Source organism: Rattus norvegicus, chromosome 17 (genome assembly GCF_036323735.1).
Source record: "Rattus norvegicus strain BN/NHsdMcwi chromosome 17, GRCr8, whole genome shotgun sequence".
Classification (NCBI taxonomy): Eukaryota; Metazoa; Chordata; class Mammalia; order Rodentia; family Muridae; genus Rattus; species Rattus norvegicus.
The window spans coordinates 47,889,397-47,906,466 of NC_086035.1; the positions used below are offsets into that span (position 1 = coordinate 47,889,397).

Below are 17,070 nucleotides of genomic sequence, written 5' to 3' on the forward strand. Positions count from 1 at the left end.
CCTGGGATCAGTCCCCAGCTCCAAAGAAAAGAAAAGAAAAAAAAAAAAAAAGAAAAGCTAAGGGATGCTCAGTCCTTCCTTGCTCAGAAATCCTGAGAGCTGTGAAACCTGGTAAATGATCAGCTGACACAAGAGCGTATCCAAGTTGAGAGAGAACAGGGACACAAATGGGACAGATAGTTCTGGAAATCTCAAGGCTGGCTGACAGAAGCTAGCCTTGATAAGAAGCTTAGATCAACTAGGCTCAGAATGAAAGAGTGCCTCCCCGAGAGGCCCTCCCAGCACAACACATGCCAAAAGCAGTATAGAAGGTCTGCATCCTGCTCCTTCAGGACAGAGGCAGGGAGGGCTGTGCTCCAAGAGCCAGCTTCTCAAACACAACTCCACAATTGGTAAGGACACGAGGGGTGAGTGCAAGATGGGGAGAAGTCAGAATGCTGAGAGCAGCAAGCCTTTCCAGGGGAAATACAGAGTAGGAAGTAGAGTTCCTCTGAAAGCAGTTCTACTTTGTATTTATCGCATGTAGAAGAAAGATTTGGGGTGCTTTGTTTTTTGTTTTGTTTTGTTTGTAGCATATGTTCTTTTTTTTTACTTCCCCAGAGATTGTGCACCCCACATTCCTGGTAGTGCTACTTCCCCCACTGAAAAGACAATTTCAAATTTAAACACTGTTGGGAGCTACCACCCACCCTGTGACTCCTAGGCCAAGATGCACATTGCGTCCTTGCAGTACATGGCCGGCGAGGGAAAAAGACAAATCTCGAGTGAGTGAGCTGCTCCAAGGCCTTGCATTTTCTGATGATTCAGAGGCAGAGGAAGACAGTGACCCTGAGGTGCAGCCTGAGAGAAAGCTAAAGGCATCCAACATGCCTGAGAAGAGCTAGACGAAAAGAGACATTAAGCCCAACTTTCCAAGCTGGTCAGCACTGGATTCTGGACTTTTGAGTCTCAAAAGTGAGAAGTTAAACCCAGTAGAGCTCTTTGAATTATTTTTTGATGATGAAACATTCAACTTAATTGAATTCAATGAAACCAATAATTCAATGAAACCAATAATTATGCTTCTCAGAAAAATGTCAACCTGGAAGTCACATTGCAGGAAATGTGGTGTGTGTTTGGTGTCCTGCTCTGGAGTGGATTTGTAATGCATCCCAGAATGGGGATGTATTGGGAAATCTCTGATTCTGATCAGACTCTGGTGAGAAATGCTATTAGAAGAGACAGATTTGAATTAATTTTCTCATACCTGCATTTTGCAGGTAATAGCCACCTACATCAAAAAGATAAGTTTTCAATATTGAGACCTCTCATAAAGCAAATGAATAAAAATTTCCTCTTGTATGCCCCCCGCCTAGAGGAATACTATTGTTTTGACAAGTCAATGTGTGAATGCTTTGATAGTGACCAATTTCTGAATGGAAAGCCTCTTAGAATTGGATATAAAATTTGGTGTGGTACAACTACACAAGGCTATCTGGTTTGGTTTGAGCCTTACCAAGAATATTCAGCTGTGGAAACAGATAAGGAGCTGGACCTTGGGCTAGGTGGCAATCTAATAATGAGTTTTGCTGATGTTCTTTTGGAGAAAGGTCACTATCCCTATCACTTGTGCTTTGAAAGCTTCTTTACAAGTGTTAAACTGATGTCAGCTTTGAAGAAGAAGGGAGTGAAGGCTACAGGATCGATTCGTGAAAACAGAATGGAAAAATGTCCACTTATGAATGTGGAACATATGAAAAAGATGAAGAGGGGGCATTTTAATTTCAGGGTAGAAGAAAATGATGAGATATTTTTATTCCATTGGCATGGTGACAGCTTTATTAGTCTGTGTTCAAACGCTGTAGGCATAGAACCAGTGAGTGAAATAAGCTGTGTAGCCAACGGTAAAGCATCCCCCCAGGTGAGCCAACCATCCATTGTGAACTTATATGAGAAATGCAGGAAAGGTGTAGCTAAAATGGATCAAATTATTTCCAGATACAGGGTGGGATTAAGAAGTAAGAAACGGTCCTTGGGTTTGGTTAGTTACATGATCAACGTGGCCATGAATAACGCATGGCAGTTACACAGAATCTGTAACCCAGGCTCTCCTTTAGATCTCTTGGGTTTCTGGAAATGTGTGGCATGTTTTTACTTGGGACATGATATTAATCTGTCTGATTAGGACATATAAAGTACACAGTAACAACACACAAACACACAAATTATAACTGTAATTAGATCTCCATTACCAAAGCAAATGTAATGGAGAAGGTATGATTGCATAACTGGTATTGTTTACATCAAAGATTTTTGCAGGGAACAATATTTAAAAAAACATTCTGTGAGTGTTGGATTTGTGTTGCCTTTATGTGTAGTTTTGTGTCAGATATGTGAAATGACTTATTTGTTAAATTATTTTATATATTAAAAGAACAAAAACCTACCATTCCCCCACTGTCGGTTTTGTTTTAGAGATTGACATTTTGAAAATGCAAGCAATATCTATTCTATAGAATGGCACTAAGTCCACAGCCCAAAATAGATACAAAAGAGATATACAAGTCCTGGGGGAAGGATGTTCTAACAAGACATAGGTATAAGGGACTAAATATCTCAGCTGGGCCACACTGTATGTTGAGACAGGACCAGGCATGGAAAATTGCTGTGTGTGTGTGTGTGTGTGTGTGTGTGTGTGTGTGTGTGTGTCTTTAAATGCTGAAGAAAATGTTATTGCATAACTAGGAGGTCAAAGAGGAAGATATTGAATCAGTCTGAGCAACAGTTACCTTGAGAAGAAAGCAAGTATAAGGTTAGTGACATAAAGTCCATGTTAATGTCTCTTAAAATGAATGAGTCGAGATTGAGGTCAGCAGTGGTTATTCATCCAGTGAAAGACATTTGGAGCGCGTGAACTATGACTCCATAGTGCTGAGGTCTTATAGGAGTAAATTAGACCAATGACAAGGATTCTACATCATTTCTGTATTTAGACACAATTGATTTTCTCTCAATTTGTTTTATTGTGTTTGTATCTGTGGCAAAGGGTGTCTTAGTTACTTTTCAGTTGCTGAGATAACTTCTATAAAAAAATGTATTTACTGGGGGGTAAAGGTTTCCGAGGGTTAGTGTTTATGATCGTCATTGTGGGGAGTATAGCAGGCTGGAAGGGCGTTGGGCAATAGCTGAGTATTTAAACCTTGATCTACAAGCACAAGTGTTAACTAGGAATTTTATGGTCTTTGAAACTTCAAAGTCAGCCCTCAGTGACACACTCTTCTAAAAGACTATACCTAATTTTTCCCAAACAGTTTCAACTGAGGACTAAATATTCAAGCATATGAGCCTATGGGGTCATTATCATTCAAACAACCACAAGGGGATTATTTTATAATTTGTCATTATTGTTTTAAATTTATGAGTCTTGATTCACATGCATCTGTGGGCCATATGAGAGGGGGAAGAAGGTGTTGGATCGTCTGGAACTGGAGTTACAGATGACTGGGAGCCACTGTTTGGGTGCCGAGAATTGAACCCAGGTACTCTGAAAAAGTAGCCAGTGCTCTTAACCAACGAGCCATCTCTGAAGTCCTCTTGAAGGGCAAGTGTAATAATAGATTCATTCGTTCCACAGAAGCTCCTCAGACTATATTCCTGTCACTGAAGTAGACTGAGCGACTCTCCCCCCTCTTCACTTTCCCCCCAACTTCTGCCTCATTCCCCCTCCTTTTTTCAGAGTATTTGAAACAAAGCAAAACAAAGCAATAGCCCAAGCTGTCCTTGACGTTATGGGAATACTTGCTCAGCCTCCTAAATGCTGGGATGACATACGTGGGTGACCATGCCTCATTTGGCTTCTGCTTTAAAGTCATGCCATGAAAGTGGCATTGCAGAAAGAGGTCTCAGGTAAGGACTAATAAAGGTTTCTGCTGATCTGTTCCAAAGGATGCTCACTGTTTACCTTGCTGTGCCCCTGCACTAAACACATGATATTTCTGTCTACACTTGCTGCTCAAACAGTACCTTACATGGTGGCTTTTTTCAGTGTATGTCCATTACTAGAAAATCAGCTTCCAAAGTATGTCTCCTACAGCACCACAGGACGGAAATTACTTGCTATGTACTATTCAGGATATTTAAATTTAATTAGCAAATTAACTGGAAAATTTAGCTTAACCAAATAAATAGCTGTATCTTTTTTTCCAAATGCCAACTTAATTTTTTAAAATCACATTTATTTGTGTGTATGTGTGTGGGTATACACATGCTATGAGTATGTGTGTTTATACAGAGTTCAGGGCACAAATTCTCCCCATATGGGTTCTAAGAATCATGAAAAATCAGGAGGTACAGATGTGATACACATGCCTACTTTAGGCAAAATGCTCATACAAATAAAATAAAGCCCTTTTTACACACACACAGACACACACACACACACACACACACACACACACACACACACACACACACAAATGATTTATTAGAAAAAGACACCTGCTGCCTGAGCCTAATGACAGGAGTTCAATCCCCAGATCCTACAAAGCAGAGAGAGAGAACTAACTTCTCAATGCATAGATTAAATGAACTAGAGATTCCTCACAAGAGGCAACATGTCAGTTAACAGTGATAAAAAGTCAGAATCACCAACATATGTCCACTCACATTAAAGACTGAGACTTTCTTTTGGAGTAAGTTTGACCAACAGTAAATGCAAATTTGAATTCTGTACTTCTCACCCTATGTCTTCTACTTCTCCATATCTTATCTGTATGTTGTGAATATGTGTGTGTATCCTGACCTATCTGTAATCTGTCTATTGTATAAGACTCTATCTGTGCCAACCTGAATATTGTCCTATCTTCTAGATCTCTCCCTAACAAAGGGCACTACTCTGTATTTTTTGAACAGATCATAAAATGTCATATGGGGAAGGAATGAAAATACAGAAATTGTTAATAGAGTTTTACAAGGTATTCTTGTTGGTGTTTAAATCTCAGCGTGCACCCAGACAAAGCACACCAAACGAACATGGTTCCACGTGGAGAGGTTTAATGAAGAGGAGTAGAAGAGGGGATATGCTGGACAAGAGCATGTGGAGGGAAGGGGGTAGGGTGGGGGAGAAGGGATAGGGACAAAGAGGGCATGAGAAGAGGAAGAGCAAGAGAGAGCAAGACAGGAGTAAGGGGGGCCAAGAAGCCCCTTTTATAGTCAGGCACAACTGGCTGTTGCCAGGCAACTGTGGGGGTGGAGCTTAGAATACCAACAATTCTATTTTATGAACTCCAATTAGCCCCAAAGCACTCAGAGAAGCAAACATATCTACCATCAAGTAATATCCACGTTTGTTTTCAGCATTTATAATAGGTACTTATTTTATAAAGCTGCTTTCATCTTGCTTTCTGTTTTCAAAGCATGGTAATCAAACACACACACAACATATATATTGTCTTCTGAGTCAGAGCCATGAAAAAAGTATGCATCTAAAATTAAAGCTCTGCACTAGCTTAGGTTCTGAAAGTTGATAACATGGAAAACCCAACGCTGGTGGTGTTAGCTGTTACACTGTCTTCTTAAAGGCAGGCTAAACCGACTGAGCACACAACAGACTATCAGTCTTAGAGTGACCTCAAAGTGTATTAACTCAGCTGTGAGTTCCAAACACCAAATGCCAAAAGTTCCAGTCTTCTTAATATAAGAGATATTTTTATAATAACCTATACTTGAAAATTGTCCTCTCACCTCCACATGTTCACCCACACTCCCACATACATGTTAAGTAAATAAAAACTCAAACTATCAACCAACTCTTTAAAAATGTTGAAGAAGGGGCCGAGAAAACGTCTCAGCAGTGACGAGTACTCAGTGCTCTTGCAGAGCGCGTGGGTTTAGTTCAGAACCGTGTTGGGTGGCTCAGGACCACCGTTAACTCCAGTTCCAGGGGATCCAATTCCCTCTTCTGGATTCAGAAGCCACTTGTATTTACATGGTGCACATCTACCTAGGCACACATGTATACACTTAAATAATTAAAACTTAAAAAAATTTTTTGAAAATGTATCTTATAATATCAAACCTTCAGCCAAATTTAATTTTTTTATATAAGAATAAGCAAACACATCTCATCTGTTCCAAATTTGCTGGGTTTTTTTTCCATTGAAAAAATATTAGAATGATTAGTGCATATGTGCATAGTATTATATGTATGAGCATGTGCATGTACATACAGCATGCATGTGGAAGTCAGAGGACAACTTTGTGGGGTCAGTACTCTTTGTCAACCTTGTGGGTGTCTGTACTGAACTCAGATCACCAGGCTTGGTAGCAAGCACCTTTTACTGGCTGAGCCATCTTGCTGTCACACCCTGCTTTCATTTTAGTACATAGTAAAATAATATGTATATGAGAGAACTGTTTTGATCTTTCATGGTTTCTTAGACAAGGTGACAATGTTGCTCAGGCTGGTCTTGCACTCACAATCCCAAGCAAAGCTCTTACATCAGCCTTCTGAGTGCAGAGGCTAAAGGCACTCACCACTATGCACTTCATGGGAAACCACTCTAATCCTGACTTTGTCTCAATCTCTCTAGAGTTTAAAAAAAATCACTTTTGACCCCTGAAAAATAATGTAGATGCTGAAAATATATCTCTTTGTGTGGAGCATATGAAATGAAATTCTCTGGAAAAGCTACGCCTGTGTTGTCTCCCATTCTCTACCTCTCCATTTTCCCAGTTCTCCAGTCTCTTTTTGCTTCAGCTGCCTCCAGAATCTCTGAACTCCCTCTCAGTCCCCATCTGTCAAGCTGCACTCATCACATTGTTAAGGGAGACCATAACAATGACTTCCTGTGCAGAGGTGGGTAATTCTTATCCCCAAAGCATCCATTTGTGTCTTACAGAAAAATACCTAACTTTATATTATTTTTTAAACTCACCCAATCTTTACAAAGTGCTTACAAATACTCATAGTTGTTCAATATTCACTATTAATTAAAAATTTGTATTCAAATTTATTTCAAGATTTGGTTATTTTAAGAGAAATCATTAGAAAATGAACCAAAAAAATTGAGAATAAGAAAGCTGATTAAAAGATCCAGAGAAAGAAGATCCAAAAGACACAAATATCTGCAAATATCTGGTTTTTTGAAGACAATCCTTTCCAAAGCAAACAACCAACAACAACAACAACAGCAACAAAAAAAATGGTAAGCTGACCCCTGACACTATTAATGATTCTCTGTTATGCTTGCAGACAGAAGCCTAGCATAACTGTTCTCCAGAAGGCTTCACCCAGCAGCTGAGTCAGACAGATGCAGAGACTGATAGCCAAACATTAGATGGACCTCAGGGAGTCTTATGGAAGAGCTGGGGGAAGGACTGAGGAACTGGAAGGATTAGGAATTCCAGAAGAAGACCAACAGAGTCAACTAACCTAGACCTTGGAGGTTCCCAGAGTCTGAACCATCAACCAAAGAGCATACATGGGCTGGAACCTAGGCCCCAATATACATGCACATAGTAGATGTGCAGCTTGGTCTTCAAGCGGGTCCTCCAATGGAGTGGGAAAGGGGCTGTCCCTGGTTCTGTTATCTGCCTGTGTGTCCTGTTTCCCTAACTGGGCTACATTGTCTAGCATCAGTGGGAGAATTTGTGCCTTCTCCAACAGTGACTTGATGTACCAGGGAGAAGGGGGATGTAGGAGGGGTGAAATGGGGGCAGGGATGAGGGGGTGGGGCTGTGATCAGGATGTAAGTGAATAAATAAATTAATGGAAAAAATTAGAACAAAATAGACCACTCAAAAATCTTATTTTTCAAGATGGCCCTATTTAGAGGACTGTCAGGTCACACAGGCAGTCGAAGTATTCAGAAATGAGCTTAAACTGTACTATAGGAGTTCAGATAATTAGATAAATGCCAATATTCCTCAGGAACCTGTGAAACTGACTCCCACTTGCCAAAAGGAGTCATTTCCCTTTTCTCCCAGCAGAAGAGGCACAGGGCTACCTGTGGCGCTTCTCAGCATGACAAAGCCCATGCTGACATCCAGGCTGTTACACATTTCAAAGTCCAGGCTAGCATCCTGCCCTTCTCACCTCCTCCTCTACCCCAAACCCCATACAGCTCACAGGCTTACCCTCTCCCAGGTACTCACCTTCTAATAATAGTCATTATGCTCTCTGTGTTTAATAATAGTCATTATGCTCTCTGGCTACTTCTCTCACAGACAGCCCTGGAATGTCCAGTCTGCTGCTGCGTTAAGTCTAGTTCTTTCTCTGCTCCGGATTCTTCCAGGTCTCTCTCTCTCTCTCTCTCTCTCTCTCTCTCTCTCTCTCTCTCTCTCTCTCTCTCAGTAAAAATCTTAACCATATCATGGAGCAGTCATGTTGGCAGTTTCTTTACTGAAGCCCCTCACATCCAAAGGCTACAAGTCCACAGAATCAACCCAATTCAGCAACTGTGTTCTAAAAATATCAGTGCTGACTGAAGGCTTTCCCACACTTACCATATTTATAAAGCTCTCTTATGTGGCTGCTCTGGGGATTCATAAGGAATCTGGGGATTCATACTAAAGCTTGTATTGCACTGACTGCAATGGATTTCTCACCAGTGTGGATACGAAGACACTAAGAAAACCCTGCATTCTGAATAAAGGCTTTGACAAACTCATTGTGATTGTTGGGATATGCTTGGCCCAGGGAGTGGCACTATTAGGAGGTGTGGCCTTGTTACTGTGGGTGTGGGCTTAAGATTCTCACCCTCGAAGCCCTTGGTCCTGAACCCCCAGTGAACGTGATTGTTTGGGGGAGGGCGGTAATTGGGGGAGGATGGGGAGGGGAACACCTATAGAGAAGGGGAGGGGGAGGGGTTAGGGGGATGTTGTCCCGGAAACTGGGAAAGGGAATAACAATGGAAATGTAAAGAAGAAATACCCAAGTTAATAAAGATGAAAAAAAAAAAAAGATTCTCACCCTTGCTGCCTGGAAGTTAGTATTCTGCTAGCAGCTAATGAAGACATAGAACTCTCAGCTCCTCCTATACCATGCCTGCCTGGATGCTGCCATGCTCCCACGTTGATAGTACTGGACTGAACTACTGAGCCTGTAAGCCAGCCCCAATTAAATGTTGTCCTTATAAGACTTGCCTTGGTCCTGGTATCTGTTCATGGCAGTAAAACCCTAACTAAGACACTCATTACACTGATCGTGCTCCTCCCCGGTGTGTATTCACCGATGCTGGACAAGGTGTGAGCAAAGGCAGAATGGCTTACCACATGCTTTACATTGATATGGGTTTCCCCTGTGTGGATTATTCCGTGTTTAATGAGGTCACTGCAGGCATTGAAGGCTTTCCCACACTCCTTACATTGATGAGGTTTCTCTCCAATGTGGCCCTGCTGATGTTCATTCAAGCCTGATTTCTGGTGAAAGGCCTTTCCACACTCCTCACAGTCATATGGCTTCTTCCTGTGTGGATTCTCTGGTGTTGAATGAGGACTGAGCTATGAGTGGAGCTCTTCCCACACTCACTACACCTTTATCATCTCTCTCCAGCAGAGTGTTGATGCTGCCTTTGCACTCACTTATGTTTACAAGTTTCTCTGCACTAGGATTCAGAGGAGCATCTCTTTGGAGTCTAATATTCCCAAATGCTCTGATTCCTTTATGACTTCTTGTTTTGATAGTAACCCCTACTTTACAGGCAGTTTCACCACCTGGAACAATGGCCAGAAAAACAACAAATGGATCCACATCAGAAAGATGCATGCTGGGAATGGAAAATTTGAAATTCATATAATGTGCTTGCATTCTGTCTAAGCTCCACCTTACGGTTACCTGGCAACAGCCAGGTATACCTGACTCCCTATAAAAGGGGCTGTTTGCTCTCTCCTTTCTTGCTCTTGCTCTTGCCTTCCTCCTCCTGCTCTGTCCACCTCACCCCTTCCCCATCTCTCACATTCCCTTCCCCCTCTCTCTCCATGTGCTGGTGGCCAGCCTCTACTCCCCGCCCCTCTCTGCCTCTACTACCCTCTGAACTCCCCCCACCATTGCCTGAATAAGCTCTATTCTATACTATACTGTTGTGTGGCTGGCCCCTCAGGGGGAAGGGATGCCTCAGCATGAACCCTCTGAGGCACCCCTTTCTCCCATACCTCACACACCTCCACCAAAACATATCTCCCTTCTCTTTATCTTTTTATAAACATATCAATAGGACCAAAGTCCTATATCCCAGCAAGAACAGAAAAGAGAAAACAAAACTGAGTCAGTAAGGTGTGGTAATTTGAAATAGGTCAAGTTATTAGATACATCTCCCTTTAAAGACTGACCTAATGGAGATCAGTGGTACAGGTCTGAAATCTATTACATAGAAGGTGAGTAAGAACTCAAATTCAAAGCAACCTGGAGAATGTAGTGAGACCTTGTCGTAAGATACATAATTTAAAAGGGGATGAGAATATAGTGCAGCTGAAAATCGCTTGGCTTGTACAAGGCTAAGGCTCAATCCTCAGCACCAGAAAGAACAAGGAGGGGTTGAGAGGGGGTCTAATTTCCCTGTCCTTGAGTGCTCCTGACTCTTTCTATGGAAAATGACAGAAGTGATGGTATGAAACTTTTGTATAGCAGGAATTTTTATAAAGCTTTGTGTTTTTCCCTCTTGCTTTTTCTCCATGGGAGAAAACTAGCTGCCATGATAACAAGCAACCCCACCGTGATATACCTAATTACATATAATTTGCCTCAGTAAGTTGCTATATGTTGTTTGAGTTCACAAAAAAAAAAAAAAAGGACCAGTTCTGGAGGAACCTCCACTTCAGGCCCAAACATGTTTGTCTAGAAGTATCCTTCAAGACCTCTTGTCTGGGGAAGGATAGGCTGCCCCTTCCCTGGTCTCAAGGCAAGAGGAAAAGACAACAGATTGCTTAAGAGTGAAACCACATGTCCTTTGGAGCCTGCTTTGGTTTCTAGCACACATGTGGTAGCTCATAACCACCCATAACTATGGTTCAGGGAATGGAACACCCCTTTCTGAACTCTGTGGACAATTAGCATGCACACGGCACACATAACTGCAGGCAAAACACTTGTACACATAAAATAAATCTAAAATAAAATTTTAAGAAACAAACATGTGACATTTTTAAAATGCCAGTGATAGGAAGTCTCATCAGAGGAAGAAATTTTGCCGTGCAACCTTCTTTGTTGACCAGAGGCCCAACCGACCGTGTGTGACTGCGTGAGACTGTGTGAGAAAAGACATCTGTCCTTTCTCATCTGCTCTGCTCTGCTCTGCTCTGCTCTGCTCTGCTCTGCTCTGCTCTGCTCTGCTCTGCTCTGATGTTCTCCGTTGTCTATTTGTGGTTTTGTTCTCTTCTGCTTGTTTATGTTTAAGAATCTCACTCATTTTAAAACCAAACGCACAGCCATGCTGGATCATTCGTCATAATGAATATAATTGGAAAAGTTGTCGGAATCTACAAGATTCCGTGACTGTTTCTAAGGAGGAAACAGTCCAATATTGCTGAGGAAATCCCCAGCTGGGATCACCTCCCCTTGTGGCCCAGGAACAAGTGAGGTGGGCTAGTTTTCGTGAGCAGTCAGTGGTCCAACAAGCACAAAGATTTTAAGCCATACCATGTAGCTCAGGCTTTGTAAATGGTTACCAGGAAAAACAATGTGACCTTTTCAGCCAGGTGGGGAACTATTGAGGAACAAAACTGAATAAAACATTAAAAAGTTCAGTTAGAAAAGGAGATTGTTAGTATGTTAGCCTTTCTTCTAGGGTTACCCAGCAACAGTCAGGTAGGCTTGGCTTGCTATAAAAGGGACTGTTGGGTCTCAGCTCTCTCTGACTCTTTTCCCTCTCTGACCCCTTTTCCCCTCTTCCTCCTCCCCCCTGCCCTCTCCCTTCCATGTGTTCCTCGATGGCCAGGCCACCAGCCTTCTCTCTCTCTCTCTCTCTCTCTCTCTCTCTCTCTCTCTCTCTCTCTCTCTCTCTCTCTGACCTTCTTTGTCCCCTCTCTTTCTCAGTCTCTACTCCCTTCTCAATCCCCTTCCCATGCCCCTAAATAAACTTTATTCTATACTACACCAGTCTTACGACTGGTACCTCAGTGGGGGAGGGATGCCATACTGTGAGGTACAAAACATATCCTTGGTCCTTACAAAACATATCAAAGATGGTGTACTTGTAGTCATGGTGCCAAGAAACATGGGTTATAAACACAGGAAAAGGAAGGGGATGGTCACTGCAAGAAAGGTTCATTTTGAAACTGGCTGCGAGGTGGGGGTGGTGGTGGTGGTGGTGGTGGTGGTGGTGGTGGTGGTGGTGGTGGTGGTACAAGGAGCAAAGACCTGACTCATGGCCCTCACCTGTCACCTACTGTACTCCTTAAAAACTGTGCAAAAAAGTTAAGGAACCCATGAGGTGAGTCAAAGCACCTCCTTCACACCCCAAGTACAATGGGAGCTCTGGATGAAATCTATGCAGACTTTCTGAGAACTGTGGCAGATTCTTAATGGGAATGAACTGTGTGTGAGCTTCAAGAAGGGTAAAGGCACGAGCCATGCAAGCTTGATAACTTGGTTTTGATCCCACTGAGGTATACAGAAACTGGACATGTAATTGTCCAGAAGTTTACAGGCTGACTAGCATGAGTACACAGAAAAGTAGAAGCAAGGAGAGAGACCATGGCACAACAAGGTGGAAGGTGATAAGCAACTCCCACACTGCCCTTTACTTACATACCTATACCATAGCATGTGCACACCTTAATTCATAAACAAGCACATACTACACATGGACAATAATAAATAGTTTTAAAAAATACAGGATAGAGACCCTAACCAATGCTTCCCTGGCCACTTCTGCTGGGTGGTATGTCTTGGCATTCTACTGTTTCTCTGCTGCTTGTTGTTTTGCTTCTTTGATTCTGCTTACTGAGTATTTAATAAACTCATTCATTCAAAATGGAAACATCCGTGGATCATTCTCTGTGTGGAAAACCTAGGGATGACTCAGTGTGGCAAAGAACTAAAACTTCATGGTGATAGACAGAGAGACACTGAAGTTACCAACAAGCAGGGTTGTTCCAGAAGGGTCTGTCAACCTTATTTATGCTATCAGATGGCTATACTAGTCTTGACTGACATCTTCATTCAAAACCTCATTAGATCCTCGTAAGCAGCAGCCAGATTACCAGTTCACACAAACTCAAACACTTGGAGCTGGGGAGCGAACCCAGGGCCTTGTGCTTCCTAGGCAAGCGCTCTACCACTGAGCTAAATCCCCAACCCTCAAACACTTGTTTTTATAAACCATTATCATTCAGCCTCCTCCCTGCTGTCTGGGAGCTGCTGCTGCACCCAGGCCTGCAGCTCCTCAGGCAGAATGGCCAGGAACTGCTCCAGCACCAGCAGCTCCAGGATCTGTTCCTTGTGGTGTGTCTGCCGAGTCCCCACAACTGGCCCAGGAATCTCTTGGTAACAAAAATGTCTACAATGTTGTTGTGAAGCCTCTTAGCCAGAAAAGCTGTCCACTGAAAAATAGCTTTGCTGGTCTTGGAGAGGACCTTCCTGGACCGTCCTGTTCTTAAGGACATCCTCTCCCTGTGCTGAAACTATTCTGGGGTTAATGTAGAGGGTTCACTGCAGTGAGTGAGAAAAAATATGATTAAAGACTCTTTGATTCCATCTGCCTAAGGAGTGAGAACCTGACAACATAATCCTATGTCAATGGTAAATAAAAGTAGTGAGAAAATACAGAGAATGAAAACAATGTACAGAATTATCATTAAAAGTGGCCAGGCATCGGGGAAGCAGAGGAAGCCAGGTCTCTGAGATTTGGAGGCCAACCTAGTCTACATATTGAGTTCCAGGCTAGACAGAACTGTGTAGTGAGAGCCTGTCTGAAAATGAAAATAATTTTTAAGTATAACTAGGTATTACTTGCATATGTTTTGGAAAAGCATATGGTAAAAGGCACATTAATCATCCGAAGTCTAGATTCTTTCCTATGTTCTTGTATTTGAAATACTTTCTACCCTTGAATTGTGACTCTGTGTTCAACCACGTGACTTAATTTGGCTCATGTGCTATTGGCAAACCAGAGACCTGAAAGATACTTGTATGACTGGGTTTGGCTTACTTTTTCCCTTCTCAGTGATACAAGGTTATACCCAGGCAAAAGTCTTCAGATGAGCTAAGACACAAGAAGAGTTAAGTCATCCCACTAATAATGAGATCAGCTTAGATCAACTAAAACTGGAGAGGTTGACAGACACATGGGTATGCCTAACTTAAGACTCGTAGAATTATGTGGCCATTCTACAACTGACAGCAAACATACCAATATGCCCTGCCCATGGTTGGCCATCCACAAAAGGCCCAGTGATATTACACTACTCTGTCAGAGCAACAGGTAACTGAAATACAGGAATGAGGGTATGATATAACTATTGAACAAAGGAGGAAAATGAGTATACTTCTGATTGTGTAGTTTGTATACTTGTCTACCTGATTATTGTTAAAATTTGGAATAAAATATGTATTCTAAGGAGAGGGTAAGAACACAAAGTATGATGATTCAAATATCTGGTAATATCTGGTAGCTGAAGGGAATGAAGGCTATAAGAAGGACAAAAGGGGAGCTTAAAAAAACTCCTCACTGGGCATGAAACATTGAAAAACATGGATTTGAAACAAGTACTAAACGCAGTGCAGTAGGATTAGTTTAAAATAACTGGGATTGCCTGGTGAGAAAAGACAAATGAAGATCCAATATCACAGACCAGGCAAATGACACACGAAGAGAAGTCACCTAAGGGTACATCATGCCACTAACAATAGGTAGGGGGTTCTGGTGGCTTAGCTATGAGAAAAAACAAAATGTGTGATACAGGAGGGTGTAAAGCTTCATAAGCAGACCAGCAAACGCCACCAGTAGAGGTGCCTGCCACCATGCCTTGCAACTGAATTCAATACTGAGAAATAAATAGCCAATTCCCGAAAGTCATTCTCTGGTTTCCACAGGAGCAGCAGAGCATGTGCACACAAACACATACATACAAGATTCATTAGACTGAAATAAACAGCTAAACATTTTAGACTCTCTTTCATGGAAAATTGCAGTGGGAGGCTGAGGATCATTTAAATTCAATCCTTAAGTGCAAAAGGAGGGAACTGCACACTGGGCTGAGGATGGGAAGAGTCTGGATCCTACTCAAAGGCCTTGTGACAGGTCAAAGGAATGAAAGGAAGCTAGGATGTCCATGGCCACGTGAGAGAGGAAAGTGACGAAGCATAGGCTGGCAAGACACTAAAAACACAGGGGCTTGGATTTTATAAATGATTTGGGAAATTCTAAAGGCTTTTTAAAACATGACAAGACTGGATTTGTGTATGGAGAAGTTCTGCTATTGAGTGGGGGGAAAAATGAAAACAAAAGGGAAAGTGGAAGCCTGAAAGACAGTCCGGGGAAAGTAAGAATGGAAGCTATTGGGATTCATCTAGAAACACTTCCATTTAATTAAGGTGACTAAAATATACAATTTTGAAAGACAGATACAACTGAAAGAATAGTGTAAGTTTTGAAAATGTAGTTCCCTCATTCGTAGATGTCTATGGAACTGGGACTAGCTTAGAGCTCCGGGGTACAATTAGAATGCACTGAAAGCAAAGTTGTAATTTGGAAGGTGTTTTCAAGGTATATTCCTGTAAAAACTAGAAATGTCCTTTTTAAATTTAACATCCAGTCTCTATGGATTACCTGTAATCCACAAAGAAATCACTTCGTAAGTATTTACCCACAGTGTGTCAGGCAGTGAAACAACTGCAATTTGACGTATTCCCATATTCTTCCTAGAGTGAACTAAAAATCAGAAAAGTATAAAAACATTTTCTCATTAGCTTTGGCATACTTAGCAATAACAGAAAAACAATAATGTCAATTACCTATGTTGAAACCTAATTCCCAAATATACTGGGTCATGATTACAAGGAAATAGAGGAATAACTTAAATTCCCTGTAGATTCAAAGGAAATCTACTAAGAAGATAATTTACAGATCAGACTGTTCTCTTCCACAAGCTGATGGAACGGGAAGAAAGTGGGGAGGAGAGAGGTTACAACTAAAGGAGATTTTAAAGCTACATACAAGTGGCCTACAACTGCATTCTAGTTGGAATAAATCAATTGTAAAAGAAATCTAGAAGAAGGAATTTGAGTGTAAATTAGGTGTCAGATAGCATTCCGGAGTGCTCCTGCTCCTAATATGATGATGCAGGAAAATGTCCGTAGAAATGCTTAAAGTGAGGAGAGCTCACTCAGTGGTTCTTGGGGGGGAGCCGTTCTCAGCACCCATGTGGCAGCTTACAAAGTGTCTGTAACACTAGTTCCAGAGTATTGTAAACTTTCTGGCCTCCGTGGGCACAGGCAGCACACTGTGCAGATACGCACGTTCAAATGAAAAACTCAAACACATAAATAAATATTAATAATTCTTTTAAAAATATACTGGCAGTGACATGTCATACCTGTAGTTTATTATACAACAAAGAAAATTATATGAAACAAAAAAAATATGCTACCTCGTTTTTACATTTAAGAGATACGAGTGTTAGAATTGCTAGTTAGAATTGCTAAAAGTCCAGCTCACCAGTAGAATGGTCTCACCATTAGAATGGTGCTTTGCATGTCCCTGGTTTCAATATCCAACATCATAAAATAGAAATAAGGGCTGGAGATCCGGTTCGGCGGTAGAATGCTTGACCACTATAAGATGTCCTGGATTCCACTCCCAGTACAATTAATCATCAATGACTACAATTGTCTCAAGTACCTCAGGACTGGGTTTGAGCCAGGAAGATCCACTTCCTGCGGATATCACCCAGTCTTTGAGCCCCGAATCAGGGTTAGATCGCGCCGTCGCAATTGTTCCCTCTCTACTTTTCAAATAAGGGCTTTAAATCTCCTGGAAACCCTAGAGTCAGCAGAGCCGGTCGCACACAACTTTCCAGCTCCGGGGCAGCTGACCGCTACAAAGACAGGAAGTGCGTCATCGGTCCTGAGGCCCGGCGCCAAATTAAGCCTTC

At 41.9% G+C, this 17,070-nt stretch overlaps 1 protein-coding gene and 1 long non-coding RNA gene across 5 annotated transcripts in view; one reads left to right on the forward strand and one right to left on the reverse strand.

Moving 5' to 3' along the window:
• The window catches only part of Pgbd1 (piggyBac transposable element derived 1), a 34,097-nt gene extending 25,449 nt beyond the window's left edge, over positions 1 to 8,648 (forward strand). Inside the window, 3 exon segments of the mRNA XM_039096421.2 lie at positions 601 to 741; positions 743 to 1,019; positions 1,022 to 8,648. Of these exon segments, the coding sequence (XP_038952349.1) occupies positions 601 to 741; positions 743 to 1,019; positions 1,022 to 2,164 (1,561 nt within the window). The 3' untranslated portion in view covers positions 2,165 to 8,648.
• LOC120097923 (uncharacterized) overlaps positions 1 to 17,070 on the reverse strand; it is a 29,897-nt gene extending 12,827 nt beyond the window's left edge. Inside the window, exons 1-2 of one of the 4 annotated variants that reach the window (XR_005495846.2) lie at positions 16,635 to 17,026; positions 15,747 to 15,848 (exon numbers count right to left, since the gene is read on the reverse strand). This is a non-coding gene — a long non-coding RNA (uncharacterized LOC120097923). Of the gene's footprint in view, positions 1 to 15,746 lie in introns of all 4 variants that reach the window. The other 3 variants (XR_010059189.1, XR_010059187.1, XR_010059188.1) reach the window with 3 other exon arrangements.